Source organism: Pteronotus mesoamericanus, unplaced genomic scaffold (assembly GCF_021234165.1).
Source record: "Pteronotus mesoamericanus isolate MK-2021 breed Mesoamerican mustached bat unplaced genomic scaffold, CSHL_Meso_final scaffold_21, whole genome shotgun sequence".
Lineage (NCBI taxonomy): Eukaryota > Metazoa > Chordata > Mammalia > Chiroptera > Mormoopidae > Pteronotus > Pteronotus mesoamericanus.
In genome coordinates, this window is record NW_026555310.1 from 20,740,041 (window position 1) to 20,764,849 (window position 24,809).

General features: G+C 34.3%; 1 protein-coding gene across 2 annotated transcripts in view; it reads left to right on the forward strand.

Moving 5' to 3' along the window:
• Positions 1-24,809, forward strand: part of SOX5 (SRY-box transcription factor 5) — a 370,984-nt gene that overhangs the window by 249,919 nt on the left and 96,256 nt on the right. For both annotated transcript variants that reach the window (XM_054591329.1, XM_054591330.1), the window contains one exon: positions 22,607-22,692. In XM_054591329.1, coding sequence (XP_054447304.1) covers positions 22,607-22,692 — 86 coding nt within the window. The remainder of the gene's footprint in view (positions 1-22,606; positions 22,693-24,809) is intronic.

Here is a 24,809-nt window from a genome sequence, read left to right on the forward strand (position 1 = left end):
TGGAATTTTAAATTTTATTACTATACTAAATCTTGAGATTTTAATTATAAGAGACTTTTGTGCTCTATTCTGTTTCCATTTTCCTAAGGAATTACTATTCACATTAAACATATGTTTTCAATGTGGTTTTGGTAACCTTGGTTACTAAAATTAAAAAAAAGAAGACACTTTTAAAAATCATCAGTTGCCTCAGACTGCACCTGCAATATACACATATAGACTAGTTCTGTTTCCAGAAAGAACTTTTTAAGCAGCTATAGAAATACGTCCCATTAGCAAATATTGTGCTGAAGAGAAAACCACATTGAGTATGAACAATAGCATAACTGTAGGCTTGGAAAAGGTCAAGAACACCTCAGCCTCACTTCCAGTTGACAGAATTGGCATACTGAATTTGTTCAGTGTGAATATAATATGGCATGCAGAAATTTTTCCTCTTTAAAATTGTTAGTGTATTAACCATTTGATATTCATACCTGCAGTGCTTAAAGTTATAAAACAATACCACTTCTTTTATAACTTTGGAAATAAAATAGAATAAAGTCTCTATGGTTGCTGGAACGCTTGAAACCAGCATCATGCCAAACTGTAAAACTAAGAAGCCAGTAGCAAAAGAAAGTTCCACCCTTTGTTGACGCCCTGGCACTTTGACTCAGTTTGATTGAGGAGCCTGGTGGAAGTGATAAATAGTCCAAACTACTTCCTATCTAATCACATTGTGGGAAAGGAAAAGAGGGAGAGAGACAAATCCTAACATCCCCTCTCTTAAATATGTCTTAATTTTTATCCTCTCATAATTGTCAACCATATGTGACTTCTCTGGTTGTTAGCTGTTGAAAGTAATATTAATAGTTGTCAATGAAAAAGACTGACTCATCCATCTTGATTTGAGTTTCAAGTAAATATGAAAAATATACTATTTTTATTAATAACTCAAATGTTTTAATAAACTTCATAGAAAGTATTGATAAATTTTCATGTTTAGACTATAAAATAAATAAAAGAAAAATCTCTGGAACTTCACAAAAAAACTAAAATGTTCTCAACAGGGAAAAAATAAAATAAAATTACAAGTCAGGAGACTTAACCATGATACACTTAACTCACATCTTTTCTCAAAAAAGAAGCTTTTTGTTGCACATAAAGATATTTTTTCCTTTAAGAAATATAATGGTAGAATTAGAAATATGGTGTGCCATCTTGACCTGTAGAATATAGCTACACATAATTAAATAATATCAGTATAAAAATCACAGTTTTAAATTATATTTATGGGCACTAGCTCATTTGAATTAGAAAACAATCATTATAGTCCTGAAATAAATTTGAAAAATTAAATAACAAAGGTTCCAGTGCTAAGTTATAAAGTAAATGGGTGTGTGAATGAAGTACACTTTGGGTGATGGTGGCTGGTGTGGCTCAATGGATTGAGCACTGGCCTGGGAACCAAAAGGTTGCCAATTTGATTCCCAGTCAGGGCAAATGCCTGGGTTGCACTCCAGGTCCCCCGTAGTGGGTGCATGAGAGGCAACCACACATCGATGTTTCTCTCCTCTATTTCTCCCTCCCTTCCCCTCTGTAAAAAAAAAGAAAGAAAGAAAGAAAGAAAGAAAGAAAGAAAGAAAGAAAGAAAGAAAGAAAGAAAGAAAGAAAGAAAGAAAGACATAGTCCATTTGCTCTGTTGGAAAGTCTTAGTGGAATCCTAACCTCTTTAACCAAAGACTTCAACCTGTGAACTGAGAAGCTTGTACTGAGTAGATATTTTTGAAGTAAAATACACATACATTTGACACCTGCAGAACAATTTTTGTCTTTAGGTAGGCATCTCTTTTGTATTTGCTTATCATAGAAAAACATGTACCAAAATTCAAGATTTTTTTAAGTGTTGGTTTTAGCCTAACATTTTAGACTTGAGAGAGACTTTTAGATGAGGCTGTTGAAAGTCATAAGTTTGGTCAATACCAATTTCTCTAATACCAACTTCGAGTTCTCTTTCCCCAACACACAGCTTCCTCCATCCTACTCTTAGGTTAAGTGCTATTCCTGTTTGGGTATATAATTTCTAGTCATATAATTCTAATAGATACTTTAGAAGTTTTGACATGAAGACATTTTATGTGGATATAAAAAAATCTAAAGAAAGGCAAAATTTAACAAAACAATCCATTTTCTATATATATTATAAAGCAGTGTAAAAGAGTCAGCTTGATAGTTAAGCACAAACTGACCCATTGAATGTGCCAGTCACAAAGCTACAGGTATGGAGCCTCTCCCCATTGATGGGCATGTACCTAGTGTTACAGTTTCCAAGCAATGTGCTAAGGTTCCCGTGTTCTGTAGCTAATTCTAAGGGGCACACAACATATTTTAAAACTTCAAGGAAAATACAGAAACACTACATAAACAACCTTGATCTTTTGGACCTTACTACTTAATAAAATGGAGTAGTTGGGTATTTCTTTTGTCCTAGGGGTGCCATGAAAAATTATTGAACCACACTGGTGGTGCCTGAATCCAAGAAAGTTTAGGAACTTTTGGTCTAGTTTAGTATAGAGTCACTTTTAAATTACAATGACCTTTCTGGGAAGTTGTTCACCTACCACATTTCAACCACAGAACAGAATACATATTATAACAAAGTTTATCTGGTGTTTACAGGCCTATGTACACTATCATATAGATAAGAAATATATTCCTTGGTCTATATGATTTTATATATCCCAGTCTTTCATTTGTTTGGTTTAATTAACCTAATCTCTAGTAGGCAACTACAGATAAAGAGGTACTTGAATGAGAGAGCAGGGACTTGGAGTCAAGTTTGGCCTCCTTCTACTGCTTTGATTGTCCTTGTACAAGTTACTGAGCTTCAGCTCCCTCATCTAACAAATGGAGTAATAAAACCCATTCTACTAAATCCTTAGAGACTAAAGAGGATTACATATGAAACAGTGCCCACCATTGTTTCTCTTATGAAGTTATATATAAATGATAAATACTGAGTATAATGTCAGGAAAACACCGATCCTGTTTCAAAAAAATAAAAGAAGATTCTATTCTAAAACCCCACCCAGCAATTAACTGCATTTTATATCCTATCTAGGATCAAATTTATTCTGGCCACACCTGAATGAAGCTTCCTCTGACAAGGAAACCATTATTATTTAGAGAAAAGTATTACAGTGCTGATGGAAACATTTATCTCATAGATATTACTTTAACCTTAATTATTTTCATTATAATTACTGAGTTTTCAATGTTTTTCTATTGTCATTTTCCACTTGTCTATCAGAGTTCATGTTGGAAAAGATTATGTGATTTAAAAAATGTATTTAGTCATTGTTTTGGCAGTATGAAACTAGAAATGTATTCACATACCCATTCTGCATTTTAATGCATTGATTAATATTTCAGAAATGTGCTAAAATAAAATAGCCATATAGAGTTACTGATTGAAATATTAAATTGCCTTATGAGATTAGCTTAAATAAATAAAAGTCGATGAGCCAAGCTTAATAAACTTAAAATATGTTGTATTTACTCTTCATCAGTTTTCGGAACAGTATTTCCACTTCCAATGAAAGAGGAAACTCTCAGTTAATTAGTTCCTCATACACCACAATAAAATTAATGTTTAGGAGTTAAATACCATAAACTTCCTCAGGCATATTTGCTGATGTGTTCCTGTTTTTAGTTAATGTCACATGTTTTATTGTTTAATGGAGTATCATGTGGTTTCCATTATATCTCTCATGTGCAAAGGGTCCTTGTGTCTGGCATTTTAGGAGATTGCATGCTAATTTCTGATTTAACTGTGTCAGCTGACTACAGGTAATTGACAGTGATGAAACAATCACCAAATTACAAGCTAAAAACCATTGACGTGGTGCACCTTTATCAAACTGACAAAAGTGTACAAGCAGAGAAAAGAGGTTGTAAAACATCTCGCAGGCTGCTGTGTTGGTGTGTGTGAGAAGTATTGTGACCAGCTCTTCCCTTTATTCCTCCCCCCTTCCCAAATACCTTATAAACCAAAGACTTTGGGCGAACTTGACTTTGTTGTAAATAATTCATATTTTTATTTTATTTTTTAATTTTTAATTTTTTATTATTTTTTCAATTACAGTTTGCATTCGGTATTAATTTGTATTCATTTCAGGTGTACAGCATAGTGTCCCCCCTCAATATATCTAGTACCCACGTGGTACCATACATTGTTATTAGAATATTATTAATGATAACATTCCCTATGTTGTATATTACATCCCATGACTATTTTGTAACTACTAACCTGTAGTTCTCAAGCCCTTCATCTTTTTTACCCAGTCCTCCAATACTCCACCCCTCTGGCAACCATCAGTCTATTCTCTGTAAAAATAGTTATATTTTTAAAGAATTGCTTTGGCACCTGCACAGCCAATCATTTAAATTTCCACCTGAAGGAAGTCAGATTGATGACTTAAGAATATGAAATGATTAAAAAAGGAAAAAGAACTGAGTGCAATGTTGTATATAACATTCCAGAATTGTATGGTAACAGCCACCCTCCAGTTCTCATAAGTCAATAAAATATGCTTTTTGCTAAAATAGCTTATAATAATTTTACATGTTTTATCACTGAGAAAAAGGAGATAGACGTATATTTCTTTATTGTGACAGAGTATCATAACATGGTATAAAAATAAGAGCTTATATTGTGCATTATTGTTTATAAAACATAGGTACATCATTAATTTTAAGCATATAACCCTGTGAAGTGATAACTGAGCTATGTGAGTAACCATTGTTTGATCTAGTCCTCCCCGACCAGCCGCCCACACTTCCACCACGAAAACACACACACAAGCAAATGAAACGTAAAAGCCCTTTCCTTGATGAATTCCTCAAATTTTATTAGACTGTAACTATATTAATATTTTAATCCATGTTATTTGATATTTAACAGTTAAGGGCATAAGAATGCCATTCAATTTAAATATTAGCCTCTTTAACTTAGTATTTTTTTTTTTGGCATGACTCTGGTTCTTGATAATGTAATAATGTCAAGTGAAAAGAATGCTTAACTAATAACACTATGAGCTCTCAGTCAAGAGGCCTAGAAATGCGATATTCTGATATGAAGTTGCCCTAGTCCGGCTCAACCCTCAGAATTCTAAGTTCATATTTTTGTTGTCACAGAAAACATCTCAGTAGTAGACTCACGCTGAGGTCATCAAACTGAAATGTAAACCCAGAATAACAATATACGATTTTATGTGACTAAATGTAACTATTAATGATAAATGTACAACTCTATTCTCCAGTAAACATGCTCTTTCATGGTATAAAGTTCCATTAGAACACAAACTTCAGTTATAAGGTTGAGAGAAAAAGTAAGGAAGCAGAAAAAAATATTAGGTTAGCCAAAAAAGTGTATTTGTTTTTTTCCTAGCATGGCTCTAGTATCATTTAGTTGTCTGTAACTTAATTCAAAATGATTTTGTTAAATTGTATTGTGACAGCTATCATATCAATGCACAGTTTTTGAAAAAAATCAAAATTGGTTAATTTTTGTGTAGCCATTTTAATATTGAAGATGGAAGAAAATAAGCAACATTTTTGGCATATGATGCTTCATTATTTCAGAAAAGTAAAAATGAACATGAAACACACACAGGAAAGGTTTGTGCAGTGTATGGAGAAGGTGCTGGGATAGAACTTGTGAAAAGTGGTTTGCAAAATTTCATGCTGGAGAGTTCTCGCTGGCCGATGGTTGACCGGTTGAAAAGTTGATAGTGATCAAATTGAGACATTAATTGAGAACAATCAGCATTTAAGCACATGGGAGATAGCTGACATAGTTTATTGATATCCAAATCAATAGTTATTGGTGAAATGAAAAATGTGTCTTTTATTTTACAGGAAAAACTGGACTTTCTGGCCTGCCTAATATTTAATAAAACAGGCTAAGATAGCATTTTGCTTCTCACTCTGCAATAGATAAGTACTGTCCACAAAGTCTGAATAAGTCGTGCTCTTGGAATATCATGTGAAATCAGATACTCTGTTAAGTTTACTTACTGTAAAAGGCCAAAATAATACTAGGTTAAACTTGGGAAAGTAATGTTTTTCACTCGCATAAGAGTTCGGGCATTCATTGCTCATTTAGCAGCTCCCTGATACCGGGTCCCAGGATTGTCCTCTTTTTGTTATGCTGCCCTGCCCCAATTTCGGCTTCCACTTCACCGCCTTAGATATCTTCGCCAGCTAAGCAGGGCGAACTATAGATACTAAGTAAACAGTACGGTTGCTCTAATAATTTCTCTTGGCTCTGTTTTCACAGAATACATTTAAACTTTTCCTAACCTATTTAAATAGTCAGCTCATAATGACCCTTCACGTTTTCTAATAGATTAAAGACAGCATTTGCTGACTGCATAAACCTCAAATAATGCAGAAGTATAGAAAACAGAAACTAAAGTTGTCTGCCTATGCTCACTTATTCCTATAATGCCACTCTCCAGAGGTATTACTGTTGACAGTTCAATACATATTTTTCCAGAACTCGATGTGGATGTAAATATGTAAAAATTTATATATAAATATGTATATACATCTTTTTATATTTAGACATAGAAATGTAATAGGTAGGATGTTAGCATATCTATATATTGTAATGTGTATCCTATGATACCTATATATTACATATAAAATGACATGTACTACCATATATAATGTATATGAAGCTAAAAGGAGTATATTCTACTTACAAATAAAAAATATGACCACCTTTCATCTTTTATACTTTTAGACTGAAATCGTACTGCAACATATTTTATTAAGCTGGATGTTCAAAATTTTGTGTTTCCCACTAATATACACTTTGGTTTGTCTACAACATTGAGAGTTTTAAATAATGTTACAGTAAACATTTATGTGTGCACGTTTTTTCCCCAAATTAATTGTTCAGGTAACCAGCTCCATTACCAGTATATGGCATTTTAATTTTATTCATTTGTTCCTTTTTAAACATTTTTCACCAAAGGTGCCTAAAAATTCTAATGCTGAGATGGTTAATGCAGGCTTTAAAACTTTCAAAATTGACCCTTTTGAGTTAAGCTATGAATAAGCACAAATAAGACATAACAGAAACTATTGTCTGATTTAATAAATTATTTCAGAAAATAAGATTAAACAAGGTATTCGAAAACTGGTAGTCACAATCCCATCTCACATTATTTTAAGTTCTTGAGCAAGTCATTCTTCTCTTTGTGCCTTAGATTTTTAATCTTTAAGGTAGCTACAGACATTAGTAATATCTTCCCAAGTCACTTCACAGGATGTTATAAAAAATTAGATGGGATGAGTGTTTGCATTTCTGAAGATGTTAAATTATTGTATAAGTATAATGTAGCACTATTATTTATTAAATGTATTAACCCACTTTGAAAATTTTGAATGTGACACAATGAAAAGGATTTCAGGAGTTTATTCTAGGTCACTATATTTCTGATATTTCAAGACATTTGAATTATTTGTTTTTCATTTTTTAGGGGGAAGGGAAATTCCTTAACACGTGTTAGTCCAGGGATCTAAAATTCACCATTCTCCTAGAAAGCTTCAAATGTACATCTCACAGGCTTGTTTCTACGTGGTTTAGGAAGCTTCCTGATCTCAAACTGCAGATCGCAGATTCGGGCTACACTCCAGCAGGAAGGAAGTATATCAAAAAGCCCTGAAAGAAAAGTGGAAAGGTTATAAAATGTCAAAAAATGTCCAAAGAAAGTGTCAAATAATGAAATGCTTGCTAAACCTTAATACCGAAAGTGAAAAATAAAAGAGAAATAGCATTTGATTTGCTGTTAAATGGGTCATACAAATGCCCCTCTTCCAAATCCCTACTTTCTAATATCTGGATCATCTTGTTTGTTTTACTCTGCATCACTTATTTCCTCAGAAGACACACAGGCAAAATTAGGCATAGTAGTCTACTATAGATCTGGATATTGAAGCAGTTGCTTAATTAACGTTTCTCTTTGAGCATCTTAAAGTGAATTATTATGCAATGGCTTAAATGATACCTTAGAGTAGTAATGCTGGAATACAAAATGAAAGAAGATTTTTGGTTCTTTGTCACCTTTTCAGGGATATTCAAATTTCTTAGATAATTAATCTGGGAATTTTCACTAGTTAGAATTCATTCAATTAATGGGAAAAGAGGTGAGGAAAGAATGCTATCATCTTTTATATGCAGAAACACCTTCCCATTTGGAGAGGTGTTTCTTAAAGAGTTTATAATCTCTTACTAACTAGCCAACTAGGTAACTATTAAATTAAGTAGGATAATGTTTTTATTTGGTATGCTACATTAAAAAGACAAATATATTTTTGGTTTAAAAAATATTTACTGAAAAAAGTGAGCCTATGGCAAATCAGTTAGGAACTAACAATTACCTAAAAATAATCATCTTTTAAAATAGCTGTATAATCAGCCCTGGCTGGTGTGACTCAGTGGATTGAGCACCAGAGTGCAAAGCAAAGGGTCACTGGTTTGATTCCCAGTCATCAAAGCATATGCCTGGGTTGTGGGCCAGCTCCCAACTGGAGGGCACGCAAGAGGCAACCACACATTGATGTTTCTTCTATCCCTCTCTTTCTCCCTCCCTTCCCCTCTCTCTAAAAAATAAATAAACTCTTTAAAAAATTTATCTGTATAATCAAACAAGAGATGATTCTTAAATTTACCTTCTCAAATAAAATTCATGTGAAATATTTATCTTGATTACTTATTTTATGAGTTTACAACAAAATATTTACATTTATTATAAAAATTTTAAATAATAAAGTCATATACTATTCTAGCACATCTATAAGGGTATTATAGATTTTCTGCACTTAGAAACACCTTCACCTTTACTTGTGTATAGTATATCAATTGCTCTGAAGTTAACTTGAATTCCACAGGTGATTTAGGAGAATTATTGATTTAACTGCTTAAAATGAGAAAAACATATAGCTGAGCTTATTGCTATAAAAAAGCAAAGTTCAACTTGCTTGGATTTCAGAAAGTCTAAAGTGATCTGAAACAATCACTATGATGAAGGATTTTGTTTTTATCATTTGTTTATACATAAAACCTCTTTCAGTCTAGTAGACACCTTGGCCATACTCAGGCGTTTTAATGCCATTATGATAGTGGGATTTTGTTCATGAACACAAATCATTTCAACAGTTAGGAAATTCATACTGTGTAGTTTTAGTATCCAATGGGATATGAATTGTTTTTAAAATTAAATCTTACAACAGAGATAAATTATGAAATATTATAAAAGAAAAATTCAATGTTTAAAAACATTTTACAGAAATATTTTAACTACCTCCTCCAGGTTCTCATTTCCTCATGTACCCAAAACTCTAGTCCTTTCTTTCCCCTTTCACTTACTATTCTCTCTTTTTGTCATTGGTAGCTGATCTAAAACTCCAATAGTGTTTGAAATAAATCCTGTACAAGAAACTAATTTGTTCCTTATTATTATACCTATTGTTTCTTCTACTAAAACTTGAGCTTTTGACATGGGCTGAGTTGTCTCCTGTGTTTATTTGTTAATTTTTAAATTAAATATAATTATTCCTTCATTTATTTAGTCAACAAACGTTTTAACAACCTGTATTACGCCTTTAACAACATTGTGCCTTTTAACAGTTCCTATGCCAGGAACTGGAGATTTAAAGATGAGTAAGATAAAACCCATGCCTTTAGGATGCTCATAGTGTAGTTGGGAAGAATGGGATGCAAACAGATGTAACATGATAGATATATGCATAGAACTGAACACTACGCAGAGGAAAGGCAATGAATTTAATCTAAGAGTGGTGGAAGGTGCCAGGGATGGTGTATTGTAGTGGGGGTTCTTAGGTCAAATCCCAAAGGATGAAGGGCAGCTAAGCAATTGCAGAGAGTTTTGGGGATGGACAAACACAAGAACAATATTACAGGCAATAAAAACAAACAAACAAAACAAAACAAAAAACCCTGCTTAGATAAAGTCCAGAAGGCAAAGGTTGAAACAGGTTGTACATGGATCTATGTAGAGTTTGGTTTTAAGAATATATTATAAGGCAAGAAATGACAAATAAGTAGTTTAAGAACATAAGAGACAACTTGGAAATATTTATAGACCTTAGGTGCTAGAGATACTGAAAAACCATTGAAAGGCAAAAAGCCAGGGTTAAGATCATACTGGCATTTATTCATTCTTCCATCCATCCGTCCTTCCATCCATGTCAAGGCTTACTTCTCTGGTTTAGTTTGCAATTTTCAGTCCTTAACACATAGTATATCATGATCAATAAATATTTATTAAAATTTAATTACAACCAATGAATATTTGCTGTGTGGTTGTAATGAGTACTATTGAAAACTGAATAGAGAATTAATTTCTTTAGCAGAGAACTGGAGCCTGGGAAACTGATTGAGAGGCTCTTCTAGTAGTAAGAAACGAAAATCTTGGCGCTATTAAGAAACAAAAACAAACAAAACAAACAAAAAACTGTGTGATCAATTGACCATTGCAGGTGAAAGGCAGAGATAAAATAAAGGATTTAATCATATTTATAGCCTAGGTGACCAGGTGTCACCAAATGAGTTAGAAATAGCAGCAGTAGAAGGAAGTTTGGTGAGAAAAATGATGAATTAAGTTTTGCACATGTGAAGAATGAGCTTCCTCTGGGACAGCTGGGGAAGGGGTGGGGGTGGGTGGTGATTGTCCAGGAAACAGTGGGAAAAGCCTAGTTTGGAGACACTGATTTGGAATATATTAGTTTGTATATAGTAATTGGATCACAAGATTGAATGAGGTCATTCAGATAAAATGAAGAGAATGAGAAAAATGAAACACTAAAGATTAAATCCCAAGGACTACCAGTATTTAAAGAATGAATGAAGAAAAGTGGAACAATCTATTGCAGAAATAATAAATTCACCCTGAGCAAGGTAACAAGAGAATCAGAAGAGCATTTTATAAGAAAACTCAAATAGTTAAAGAAGTAGGAGTATTAGCAACATCAGTTGCTGCACAACTGTGTCCATTAAAATTTTGGAATTTGGAGATCATTAGTAAATGTACAGAGCACTTCCAGAAAAGTTTTTGCATTGAGATTGAAGTATTGGAAAACTAATTGCTGGCAATTTAGATGAGAAAAATGAATGTAAATAAATTGTTTCTTACTAAATGCTAAAGAAGGTGTTTAGAGGGATTATAGAATCTAGATGTTTGGTTGTTTTTTAGAATCAGAGGTAATTGTACATGTTTATGGATGATATGTATAAATTTTTACACTGACATTTGAAGTACTCAGTAGACTATAATCAACCTTCTAAATACTTCTTGCTATTATATGAAAAAAACACAACTGCAGGCTAGTTCATTAAGACATTTTGCTCATTTATTTTTCTGATCCCTTCTTTTATGGTCACCCATTCATTCATTCAGCAAATATTTATGTATCTGTGTGCACCAGTCATTGCAGCTCTTGGACTCTTTCATCTTTTCTAGCTCTTTTTTTTTTTTTTTTTAGATTTAAGACCAGCCTCTTCTCTGATTCTTTCTTCAATGATTTCAGCTCAAATATTTTTTTTCCCTCTTTGGTCATTACTGTCTTTCTTATTCATTTAATTCTAATCACATGGCTTTATTTATTTCACTTTCCATATTTGTACATTTTATTTGCATAACTGAAAATATCATGAAGGCAAGGACTCTAGCTTTTATTCCTTTGTGTCCTCCACATAGTATTTGATAAAGGTTTGGTGAATGATCATTAAATGAATATGCCAAAATCTATATCTATTTTGAATATATATATTTTTAAAATTGAAGTATATTTTTTGATTAAAGCTCTAAAAAACTCTATAATGATTTCTTACAAATTAATAATGACGGTATTACTTACAGTGAGATCCTAGAGATATTCTTATTTTAAATTTGTAAAATAAGAATAATATCTACCTTGCTGAGTTGTGATTAGATGAGATTTTTATATACTCACATTTGTAAATATCTACATATCTATATGGATGCATATATGCATATTGATATGTACATGTGTAAAATGTTTTAACAAAGTGCTAAAAGTTAACAAATATTAGTTGCTCACATTACAAATCATTAGGAGACTAATCAATCATTCAAAAATGAAGTTGAACAATTTAATACCTCTTTGCATAAACATAAGCCTAAACTATGTTTTTTTTCCCCCTCTTTCTCCCCCTGAATTGCTCTTTTTCCCCACCAAACTGATCATCAAGTCTGTCACCCACATCTGTTACCTCTTCTCTTTCCCCTATGATAAGTTTAGGCCATTATCATTTCCCACTAGATTTACTGAAATAGTTTTTAACATGTCTCTTTGTCTCCAGTCTCTCCCTCTTCCAATTGATTCTAGCCTTTGCCACAAAATTGATCTATTTAAAAGAGAAATAAGACCATGTCTCTTTCCTGCTTAAAATCTTTCAGTAACTTAACCTTGCGTTCCAAATAAAATACGATAGATTACAAAGTATGTGTTCTACCTGCTTTTAGCTGCACATATCAATAGCAGAAGACCCCTTCCAAGCAGAAAGAATCCACTAATTCATCAATTGGCCCATGAGATTAAAGAAAGCAACTTCCTTCGAATGTTCCATTCATGGTGTCCTTTCAAACTTTCTGTCGTCTTAGACTTTTACAGAGCTCCCTCCACCTGAAAGTTGGAGTGGTAAGAGCAGGGTGTTTTAAGTACCTATCTGACAAGATGATTAAAGAAGAACCATCCTAGTCACACCAAAAAGTGAATGCTCCCTGTGTGACTCCAGCAGTTAAAAATGTGGAAAGTAGAGAGTAAAATGGTCCTGGAAGATAATTTGGTGTTGAAGTGGCCATTTTTAAGAGACACTTTAATTACCTTCATTGACACTCTTTTACAGGTTGTTTGGATTTTTTTTTTAATGTCTAGAATACCTCCTACACTCTTCTGCTTTGCTCCTTGAATCATTGGATTGGTTTTGCATATTTATCCCCCTCACTTAATTCAAAATTGTGTAGGGAAGAGATTTTTGTGCATGTACATGTATAGGTTTAATTTTTATACTTCCCAGCACCTAAAGAAGTTAATCTGGTATTTGTCAAGAAAGCAAAACAAAAGTAAACCAAGAAAAAAAAAAGATGGAAGGCTAATAAAGGAAGAAGTCTCCTTATTTCAATTAAAATAATTCCAGAAACTTTCCAGAACTTTTATATTAGTTCAGTGGATGAAAGGGTGTCTGTGTGTGTGTGTGTGTGTGTCTTTGACCCAAAGTAAGAACATAATTGCTTCTGACAATCTTCCTCAGCCTAAATAAACTTGTTGGAAAATGTTTTTCTTACTCTGCGCTACATAGCATAGAAATGAATCCTTCGTAGTGTTGCTGGAGATAATTATTATCTAAAAATTTATTAATTTAATATTAATGCAATTAACATACTTTCTGAGGGGTTGAGTTATTTAATATTACGTATATCATTTGTACCAATAGATATCTATTATAAGGTAGCTAGTATTCTGAAAACAATTGACTAATATGCCCCAGCATATTTTTCAACTCTTTGAAAAACTTTAGTTTTGAGCTAGAATTTTCCATACTTGGCTTTGAAATAAGAAGTAAATTAATTTTGGAAAGGCTCAGGGAAAAACTGTTCAAATGGTTAAAACCTAGGAAAGAGTAAAAGAAATTACTTTTAACTAGTTGAAAATCAATTTGAATAACTTACGCATAGTTGAACTTTAAAAGTCAAAATTTTCCATTATCTAATTTTTACAAAATAAGTACCTCATGCAGTATTTACAAAATAAACCTGTTGTAATTTTTTATTACAGTTAATTGAGGGATGCCACAAATAGATGACATTATTTACTTCAATAAAAGATTTTCCTCAACAATATCTGAATTTTTCTTTTGCCACTAAAAACTACACTTGACCTTGTTTCTAAAGTTTTATAAATTCTTACTGTCCACTTTAGAACACTGAAACATGCATGTAATATATTTTGAATTTTATTAAGACTTAAGTAGATATATTGGCCATTTTCAGTTGCTATCTTTGTGTTTGCTTAGTATCGGGACAAATTTCAATCAAACTGGATGTTCTAGGATTGAAAAATTGGTTGTAAGGTAGAAATGCTTCAAGTTATGTATGTTTGTATGTAGGATGGAAATGGTTGCTATCCGTGGTGCCTTAGACACAAAGCTTTAGAAACCAAATATCTTTTTTGCCTATGATTATATATTTATATCTCAAAACTGTGAATAATTACAGATATAATATAGCTACAGTAGACTTTTTAATTCCCACTGCCAGTCTTCTGTTTTCTCCAATTCACTTAAACATCAAATATTGGGTTGGCCAAAAAGTCCGTTTACTTTTTTTCTGTAAAATAAAAGACATGTTTTCCATTTTCGCCAATAACTTTATTGATTTGGATATTCGGAGTATGTTGGCTATCTCCCAGTATTGTCTTCTAGGGGGTAGAGAGGCCCCGGGTGCTGCTAAATGTCTTCCAATGCATAAGACAGTTCCACAGTAAAGAATTATTTCACCAAAATATCAATAGTACCAAGAAGCTTTGCAAACCACTTTTGACACATTCGATCAGTCACAGCACCTTCTCCATACACTTCACAAATCCTTTTCTTTTTGAGTTTCAGTTGCATTTTTACCTTCCTTCAAATAATAAAGCATAGTACACTGAAAGTGTTGTATATCTCCTACCATCTTCAATATTAAAATGGCTGCACAAAAATTCACCAATTTCGATGTTTTTTTCACAGCTGTCACATACAATCTAACAAAATTGTGTCAAACAAAGTTAAAGACAACTAAGCACTGTAGAGCCATCCTACAGAAAAACTAAATGATATTTTTGTCCATCCCAATATGTTGATATGTGGCTGTTAACGGCAAACGTTTTGTATTAGTTTGCTAGAGCTGCCATAACAAGTACCACAAACTGTGTGAGCTTAGAAAACCACAAAATTTATTTTCTCACAGTTCTGGAGCCTGGAAGTCCAAGATCAAATTGTCAACAGGGTAGATCCCATTCTGAGGCCTTTTTCCTTGTCTTGTTGATGGTGGTCTTTCTCTCTGTCTTCACATGATTTCCCTCTGTCTGTGTCGTCTGTGTCCTAAGCTCCTCTTCTTATAAAGAAAGCATTGATATTGGATTAGAATCCACACATGGGACCTCATTTTACCTTAATTATGACTTAAAATATAGCCACATTCTGAGATACTGAGGGTGAGGACTTAAACATATAATTTTAAGGGGGGCACGATTTAGCCCATAACACACACACACACACACACACACATCATTATTTAGCTGGTATAAATGTTTCATGTTTCATACATACATACATAAATTTATGCACACATACAATATGACATGTATGTAAATACACACACACAAGTGGACTGTGAACAAAGCAGGGGTTGGAATCACTGATGCCCATGCTACTGAAAAGTTACATATACCTATTGACTCCCCTATGGGGAGAGAAAAAGTCACACAAGTCCAGGAAGCACAGAGGGTCCCATTCAAGAGGAACCCAAAGTGACCCACTCCAAGACACATCATCATTAAAATGGCAAATATCAAAGACAGAGAATCCTAAAGCAAGCAAGGGAGAAAGAGGTAGTAACATACAAGGGAGCCCCAATACAGCTAGCATCTGACTTCTCAACAGAAACACTGCAAGCCAGAAGGGAATGGCAAGAAATATTCCAAGTCATGAAAAGCAAGGGCCTGCAACCAAGACTGCTCTACCCAGCAAGGCTCTCAATTAAAATGGAAGGCAAAATAAGGAGTTTCCCAGACAAAAGAAGGCTAAAAGAACATACCTCCACCAAACCAGCACTGCAAAATATGCTAAAGGGACTGCTTTAAGATGAAGAAAAAGTTTCTATGAATGCCCAATTCTTTTCAGAGTTGCCAATACTTGATATTACCTATATTTTTAATATTCATTAATCTGATTGTTCCTTTATTATTGGTTGAAACTAAACCTGTTTTGATATATTTCTTGCCTATTTTTTTTTAAAGCTTTGAATGACTTTTTGGTATTCTTTGTCCACTTATTGATTAAAGGTTTGTAGAACTTTTTTCAAAAAAAAACAAAAAACAAAACAAAAAAATCTATTAACCATGTTTTAGATGTGTTGCAAATACTTTTCTATTCCTTGTCGTTAACTTTTTTTATGTACATATTACTATATATAGTTAAATGTTTAATATAGTCATATTGTCAATATTTATTTTATAGCTTCTGAGTTTGAATATTTTACTTCAGGTCATGAAAAATATTAGTTCTATTTTCTTCTAAAACTCCTTAGATTCTACATATTGATTTTTAACTCACCTGAATATTTCTTGTATAATGTGTGAAATAGGGCTCTATATTTGTTTTATTTGTGGTCCATGTACCGTATTTGTGGAATAAGCCTTATTTTACACATTGATTTGAAATATCAACTTAATCATATATCGTTAGACAGATATATAGGTTTGTCTCTAGAATGTTCATTATATTTCACTGATCTACTTGATTATTTCTGTGCTGGTGTCATGTTGGTTTAATTGCTGAGAGTTTATAAGGATTTTACATTTTTTAAATATTTTATAATTAACTTTGACATTTAAAAAAATAAATAAAATCAATCTGCATTTAAGAAAGAAAGAAAGAGAGAGAGATGGAACTGCTATCTTTTCTAACAACATGGATGAAACTGGAGAATATTAAGCTAAGTGAAATAAGCCAGTTGATGAAAGACAAATACCATATGATCTCACCTATAAGTGGATTCTATTCAACAAAATAAACTAATGAACAAAATAAACCACAGGCACAGAAACATGGAGCAGACTGAAAGTGACCAGAAGGGAGGGGGAAAGAGGACAATGGTGGAAAGAAGGGGAAGGGACTAGGCAAAGAACATGTATGAATGACCCATGGACATGGACAACAGAGTGGGAATTGACTGTGGGAGTCGGGGGTGGGGGTGGGATGGGTGGAGAGGGGTAAAGGGGGAAAAATTGAGACAACTGTAATAGAATAAACATGATTTATAAAATTAAAAAAAAACTTAATTTACCTTGGTATCCACAATGGATGGGTTTCAGGACCTATCATGGATACCAAATTCTGCAGATGTTCAAATTTACTATATAAAATGGTGTAGATCAACGTATACAGTCAACCCTTTGCATTTGCTGATGCCCAACCATGGATCAAAAACAATATGGTATTTACAGAAAAAAATCCACAGTTAAGTAGACCTGTGCAGTTCAAACTTGTGTTGTTCAAAGGTACTGTGTGTGTATATACGTATATCCAAAGGAAAACATTATATTCATTGTATTAGTACACAAAAATGAAATTAAGGCATGCAGAAAGATAAGGTTCTAACATATGCGTTTTAGTGTTATGAAATAGTCAAGATTCTAACTAAAATGAGCTCCAAATGCATGTATAATACTCAATTTGTCATTAACAACTGGATGCTAGTAATTTGCAAGTGCTCAACACACCTCTGCAGGTGTTCGCTATCAATCCAAATTTATGAGTAAGTTTTTATCCCTGGGTTCCAGTATCATGTTTAAGACCTCCTACTACCTAACTTCTTTAATGGCACTTGTTAAAACTTCCCTTCATATACATTGCCTTTTCATATCCAAATATCCTCAAGTCTAAGATATGAAAAATTTTCTTTTTCTTTTTTTTTACTTAAAAATATCATTATTGTTAAAAGTTACTACAACACTGACGAGGGGTGGGGCGTCAGTCGGCCTTTATCAGCCCATCAGCGTCAGTGACCCTGGGGCGCCCTGCGCTCTTCCTCATCATTTTCCTCCTTTCTGACTTTTCTGACTGCAGAGGAGCCTACCTTACAGAGGCCTCCACAGAAGCTTCTCGCTTCAGTGAGGCTCAGAGCCATTACCTCTGCCCAGACGTTTTTGTCTCACTTCCCTGTCGGTTGAGGCACTGTGAGAAACTGTAGCTGCTCCCACTGCTATAACCTGTAGCACAGTAATAGTTGGCCTCGTCCTCAGGCTGCAGCCCGGAGATGGTCAGGTGGGCGGTGTTGGAAGAACTATCGATGGAGCCGGAGAACCGATCCGGGACCCTGGAGGGTCTGTGATCATCATCATAGATCACAGTGGTGGGGGCACTGCCGTGGCGCTGTTGGTACCAGTACACGTAGCTGCTCCCAATGTTGCCGCGGCTGCGGGTGCAGGAGATGGTGGCCTTCTGTCCCGGAGACCCCGACACAGAGTGGAGCTGAGTCAGCACAAACTGGGCCCAGAACCCTGTTGTGCAATGAGCAAGGAGGGCGAGGAGAAGTGGAGCCCAATCCATGGTGGAGACACCCCGAGACACTGATTCCTGAGTCCCATAGCCAGGCTTGAACATTCAGGACGTTGATGTCAGCCTGACACTTAAAGTCAAGATATGAAAAATTTTCCAACTCCCTGCTTTCAGACTTTTCCCCCTCTATATTATCACCTAGCAATTAATCTAGTTTTCTCCTCATTCCTTCAGCATATATGTCATAGTCAAACTTTGACACATCTCACCTTGCCTAAAACATCTCTCCTCCCCTCCACCTGCAAATTTTCAAAGGCCCAGCTTTCTCTTATTTTTACCTTTGTTCTCTGAAGAGAATAGATTTCCCTTCAACCCTATATGCTCACTGATTGACAGTACTACTCAAGTGAAGACTTAATTAGAAAATATAGATGTCTTATAGAGACTAAGTTTTATTTTGTTTTGTCTGCCACAGTGCCAAGCAAATTTCTGGTCACATGGTAGATGTTCTAAATGCTCATTAATTGATTAATTCACAACAGGGAAAGTAAATTCAATAAAATGAATTATCATTGTGAAGAGCACCAAAGCTTCTATACTTCTATAGTAGATTTTATTATATTCATTAAATGAAGAATATAAGTGAATTACATTGTTTTAAGTATTTAAATTGTCAATTCTAATAGTCATACTATATTTGTTATTTTAGGTTTACGTAAATACAAATTCAGCATTTAAACATTTTAAATTCTCTTTACTTGATAAAACATGATAAGTGTTTCTAAATTAAATATGAAAAATACCAAATGATACATAAATCCTTACCATGTAACATCAGCTATGCCCCCTCATCTTTGGTTTTTTCCCTGTTTACTGGATCTTTCTCACTGCTGTATAAGCATGCTACAATTTTAACAAGTATATACCTTTTAAATAAAGTTTCCTTGGCATGCATCCTTCATTAGCTGCTGCAAAATACCACAGTACAATTGTTTATTTCAGCACTTCTCAAATGAATACACATCGTGTGGGGCTCCTGTTAAAATTTAAACTCTTATTCAGAGCATATATACTTGCTGCTATAACAAATTATCTTAAAATTTAGTAGCTTAAAACAGCAACCACTTATTTGGACACAGCCCTGCTGGGTCCCTCTGACTCAGGATCTCTTACATACCTGCAATCAAGGTGTTGGCTCAAACAGCTGTCATATTTAGGTTTGCTTGGGAGGAGTCCACTTCCAAGCTCTCTGCTTTGGCTGTTGGCAGGCCTCTGTCTTTGCTTGCTGTTGGCCAATGGCATCAGTCCTTTGCTATGTGAGTCTCTCCATAGAGCCACTCACAACATAGCTGCTTGCTCCACAACAGAGAGAAGGTAGGGATGGGGGAGAATAGGCAGAAAGGAGCCAGAGATTTTGTGTAACCTATCCTTAAAAAAAGTAGTATCTCATCACTTTTGTCTTCCATGCAAGAGGAGGGAGTCACACATAGAGGCGTTACCAGGAAATGGGAGTCCTTGGAGGTTCCGTCCTAAAGGCCGCCTGCAGCTGTGGTTTTGGGGCGGGGACTAAAATTCTATGTTTCTAAGAAATTCCTACGTTCTGCCCTTCAATGACTTTCTTTCAGTAAACAAGGATCTATACATTCTGCCTCCAGTTTCTTATTTCAATCATCCTCTATTGATCACACTCAACTCTAGTTACATTTTCTTACCATCCGCTCCACTGATACTGCCCTTTTTGAAGTTACCATTGGCTTCCACATTACTAAATTCAGAATTTGAAAAAATTGGTCACTCTTTCCAAATATCTCTCTTGACTTGGCTTCTAGAACACAGAATTAACATTTCTCCTCAGTTTTTCTGCTAGCCTCCTATCCCTGACTATAAATGTTGTGTATCCCACAATTTAATCAATCCTTGGACCTCTGTGTTTTGTTTTGTTTTGTTTTGTTTTGTTTTTAATTAACTCCAAAATGGTCACATGAAGGCTTTGTAGCTTTAAATTCCAGATACATGCTAACCACTCTCAAATGTGGTTCTCCAGTGTGGATTTCTCCTGATATATTTAACGTTTATCAAACGCCTCAATGAACACCTCTACTTGGATATTTAATAGTAATGTTAAGCTTAAATATTCAAATCCGAACTCCTTATCCCACCTCCCCCTCCTCTGCCTTTACCCCACCCAGCCAAACCGGCATGCTTGCTTCTCATCCATATTTGAAAATCCAACAACACATAGTACAATCAGCTGCTCAGGTCAAAACCCTGGCAAGTCACCATTGAGTTTTCTCTTTCTGTCATTATAAACAACCACTAAGTTTTGTCAGTTCTGCCTCTTAGATATCACTTGACTTTTCCCCTTCTCTAATCCGATATCATCACCCTGGTCCAGACCATTACCACGTATTATAGAGTTCTGCATCTTCCCACCACTAGCCCAAAAGATTTTACTCAACCTCTCCTTTTTCCATATTCATAGTGTCTTTTATTCTATAGGGGAAAGTTTCAATTCCTTAAAATTATTCATAAAACAATACATAATCTGGCCCCTGATTCCCTCTCCAGCCCCATTTACCTCTACTTCCCCTGAACTTCAGCAGTTTGGCAACTGGGCTATGATAAAACGCTCCCATTTGACTTCGAGGCATGAATACTTTTTTCCTTCTTGGAATGCTTGTCCTTCCTTTCTTTGCCTGGCTAGCTTTCACTTACTTCAAGTTTTAGCTTAAACATGACTTTTTCCTAGAGGGCGTTGACCTTTTAGACTGTGTTTGGAGCACCCACAATGTAGTCTAGACTGTTCTATCCTTCCTTATCTTAACAGTCATTACATTTTATACTTGTCTTTATCTTTTTTCTTTTAAATTGTTTTTATCATTTTCTTCCATTAAGCTCTAAGATTTGAGAAAGCCAGCCGTGCAGAAGTAGATTCAGATATTGGCATTTTGAATCCCAAAACATATAACTTGGGGGCCCCTTTAAGAATACAAATATGAAAAATATATACACACATACTTAAGTGAAATTTGAATATTCACTTATAAAAAGAAATCCCAACAAATTAAAAAAAATAAGGAAGCTTAAAAATATAAAAACATATGACCCTATGAATACTGTTAGGGGCCCCCCAACAACCCCAAAGATTAAGCTTTGTCAAATTTCTAATAAATACTCCTGTGCATATTAGTCTTCTTTAAAATGATATATCTAGTATCAAGAGCAGTGCTTAACAAGAGAGCAGGTACTCAATAAATATTTTTGAATATTCCTTCTGAGTTATTGTCAGTTATGTTTTTATACATTTGACATTTAACAAATTTTTCACAAATCAGATTTTTAAAACATGTTTTATATATTCTTTAATTGTTTTTATAGTTATTATTTTGAATTATTTGCTATGATCATGTTTCAAATACTAAAAATGTACATATCCTTGGGCCCTATTCAAAAAGTCTTTTGCATTTCTTTACAAAGTGGAAAAAACTTTTTTTCATCAAAAATATACATTATGACCTTCCTTATGTGTGTATAGGTATATATCCATGTGTCTATATATGTATGGGTCATATATATTAATACTTTAAGATTAATTTTAAATTGCTAAGATTTAAGTTTTAGATATCCCCACGGATAGAAATCCCTTAGGAGGAAACCATCTACTTTCTGTTTTCTTTATATTTGTATCAATGTATGTTTCTGGGATAATAAAGGTACCAATACTTTATGTAACTTAAAAAGTGCATTAAATGTTTCCTTTATTGTGAATTTGTCCACAAGACATTATTTAAGTGGTTACTTGAATTATAGCATCTAAAAGGTAAATTACTGGCTTAAATCTTTAGAGTTTAGTTTGTTAAAATAGCATTAAGTTTGTGACATTCCTATTATAATACCATTTTAAATTTGCTGAAGATTTTGTATCAATGTGCCAGTATCAAGATTGTCAGGTGTGTGTGTATGTTAAAGTGCAGCCCTCTGATCAGTGTGCACTTTTTCCTCCCATTTTTCTAAATACATCATGAAAAAAGGATGAGGTTTCCGCCTTAATTGCTTGTGCCTTTTATTCACATTCCTCTCTCAGCCAGAATTGTGAAAAGAGTGTTAGTAAAAGGCTGCACAATAGAGCTTTTCATTAGGCCCCAGCAAGGCACACAAAAGAAGGCTTTTGGAAAGAGTGAATGCATGAGTTTAATTTGCAGGTGGAGAGTAGATAAAAGGTGCTGACGCCTCTATTATTCTCTTACTTAGGTGACCCTTACCCTGTTCAGCTGATCCCAACTACCATGGCAGCTGCTGCCGCGGCAACACCAGGCTTAGGCCCACTCCAACTGCAGGTAAGTCAGGAAACAATACAGAGGAGACAAAGGTTAAGTAAATACTGAAAACAGCTATTATCCTGTTAAAGCAAAATAAAACCGACGACTGATATTTATCTCACACTTTTTTGTTTTTGAATTTATTTGTGCTGATCCTCAACCAAAAGTTGAGATGTTGATTCTTTTAATTTTTAGCCCTGTTTCCTGTACTAAAGATAGCTTATTGTATTTTTTTTTAATTGCCTGGTATGATTTAACAAAATGAGCTGTGGTTTTGCTTTGATTACCATGTGTCATAATTTTGTCACAGAATGGTCCTCATTAAGATTCATAGAACAAAAAACCAGCAAAAGGTATTCAGACAGGTACTTATGGATCAAGGCAACTGAACCAAGTTACATTGGAAATTGTTCAAGATGCCCAGTATGGCTGAAGAACTCTGCAGGTCTCTTTATTTCCCTGCTCACGCCAGCTCAGGTGGGCAAGCAAGGGTAAGCAGGCCGAATAAGCAGGTGCCCAGATGAGCACGACTTTTTCCAGACAGCCCAATTAAGACCTTTTTACCTCTGCAGGATACATATTCTTATATATCCAAGAATGTCAGTGATAACTTTACTAGACAACCAGATGATTTTTGGAAATTTTGTCTCTGGGGTTGAAAAGAATATCAATAAAATTATATTAAAGGCATTTTTCACTAACTAAATCTTTTAATCAGCATCCTAGAAAATCTTTTCTAGTTTCTGTTATTATGTACTTTATAGTTATACAGTTGTAATCTCCCATTTCAAGGAGTTTTATATTTTTCTTTGCTTGTGAAGCCAGATATAAAGCAGTTGTGCTTAATACAATCAGCTCATATTCATGAGAGTGCATTGTCACGATAGATGATCTTAGTCAATGAGGAGAACTATAGTAAATTTTATATTGTGGCATCAAGACACAGATACATCTGGTCAGCAAAGGGGATTGTCAGAAGACCTGGTGGGTTTTGGAAACCCAGCTGAACCTTGCAGGAGAAGCTGAGACATAGTGTGTTCCACAGAGGTTAATAACAGTCATTTCTATTTTACCGTTTCTGCGAAATTCTAGTTTTTGAGTTTCTGTTTCTTCAAGCTGGAAATACCTTGGGAATTGTTGGAACCATAGGAACAATAAAAGTAACATGACATTTCTTACACTTTGAAATGGCATCTATGAAATTCTACAATACGGAGAAGTGGTTGTTATAGGTAAAACTAGAAAGAATGGTAGAATTAAAGAAAAGGGAAGAATATCCAGCAAGAGATTTGAATGTGAAAAAATAAGAGATTTAGAGATTGAGAATGCCTGTTTTTAAAGCAAGTTAGACATTATATTTTCCTGTCACCATTGGGTTAGTGGAAAGTGGGAGTGAGGACAAGCTCAAGGCATCCCTTGTGTTTTGTTGCACGATTCTTATAGAAAGTGGCTTCCTCAGCCAACAGTCCACACTTCCCTTCCTGCAGAGATAGCATGAGAGTATTTGACACAAATTCAGTTTTACTTCTGTCCTTATAATAGCAGATTCCCTTATAATATAAAGGTATAAAGTGTTTTTCTTTACCAGAAAACAGGAAAAAAAGACACCAAACATGCTTGATCTATAAACGGGATAAGGACTCTTTATATAAGTGATGTTATATCCATTAAAATATACAAGATTTTTTATTGTATTTGCTGTTTATGCTCTTATAGTTGTCCCTGCTTTCAATATGCACGTTTTAATTAAGATCTTAGTAAATCAACACTGTGGTATAACAGGAAGGTTAATAATCTAAAACTCTGTCATGGTAAGCTAGTAGCTACTAATCACACACACACTTTATGCTCATAATTAAAAGGTAGTATTCAAATGCAAACACATCCCAAACTTATGTCATGGCTGATACTCTGGCTTTTATTGGAAGTGGACTGAGTCTTACCTTTGCTGGGGTGTCTACTTCAATTCACTTTCTGCTCATATTACTGATACCGAATTCACAGATCTCTAACCTTGACGTCAGCTTTCCTCAGAGCTACAAGAGGAAATTCTTTTCTTCTCCACACATCTACCCAGATGGGTCAGAGAAAAGCTAACTACAATGTCTAGTCAGAAGTCTTAACTCTTATTGAAC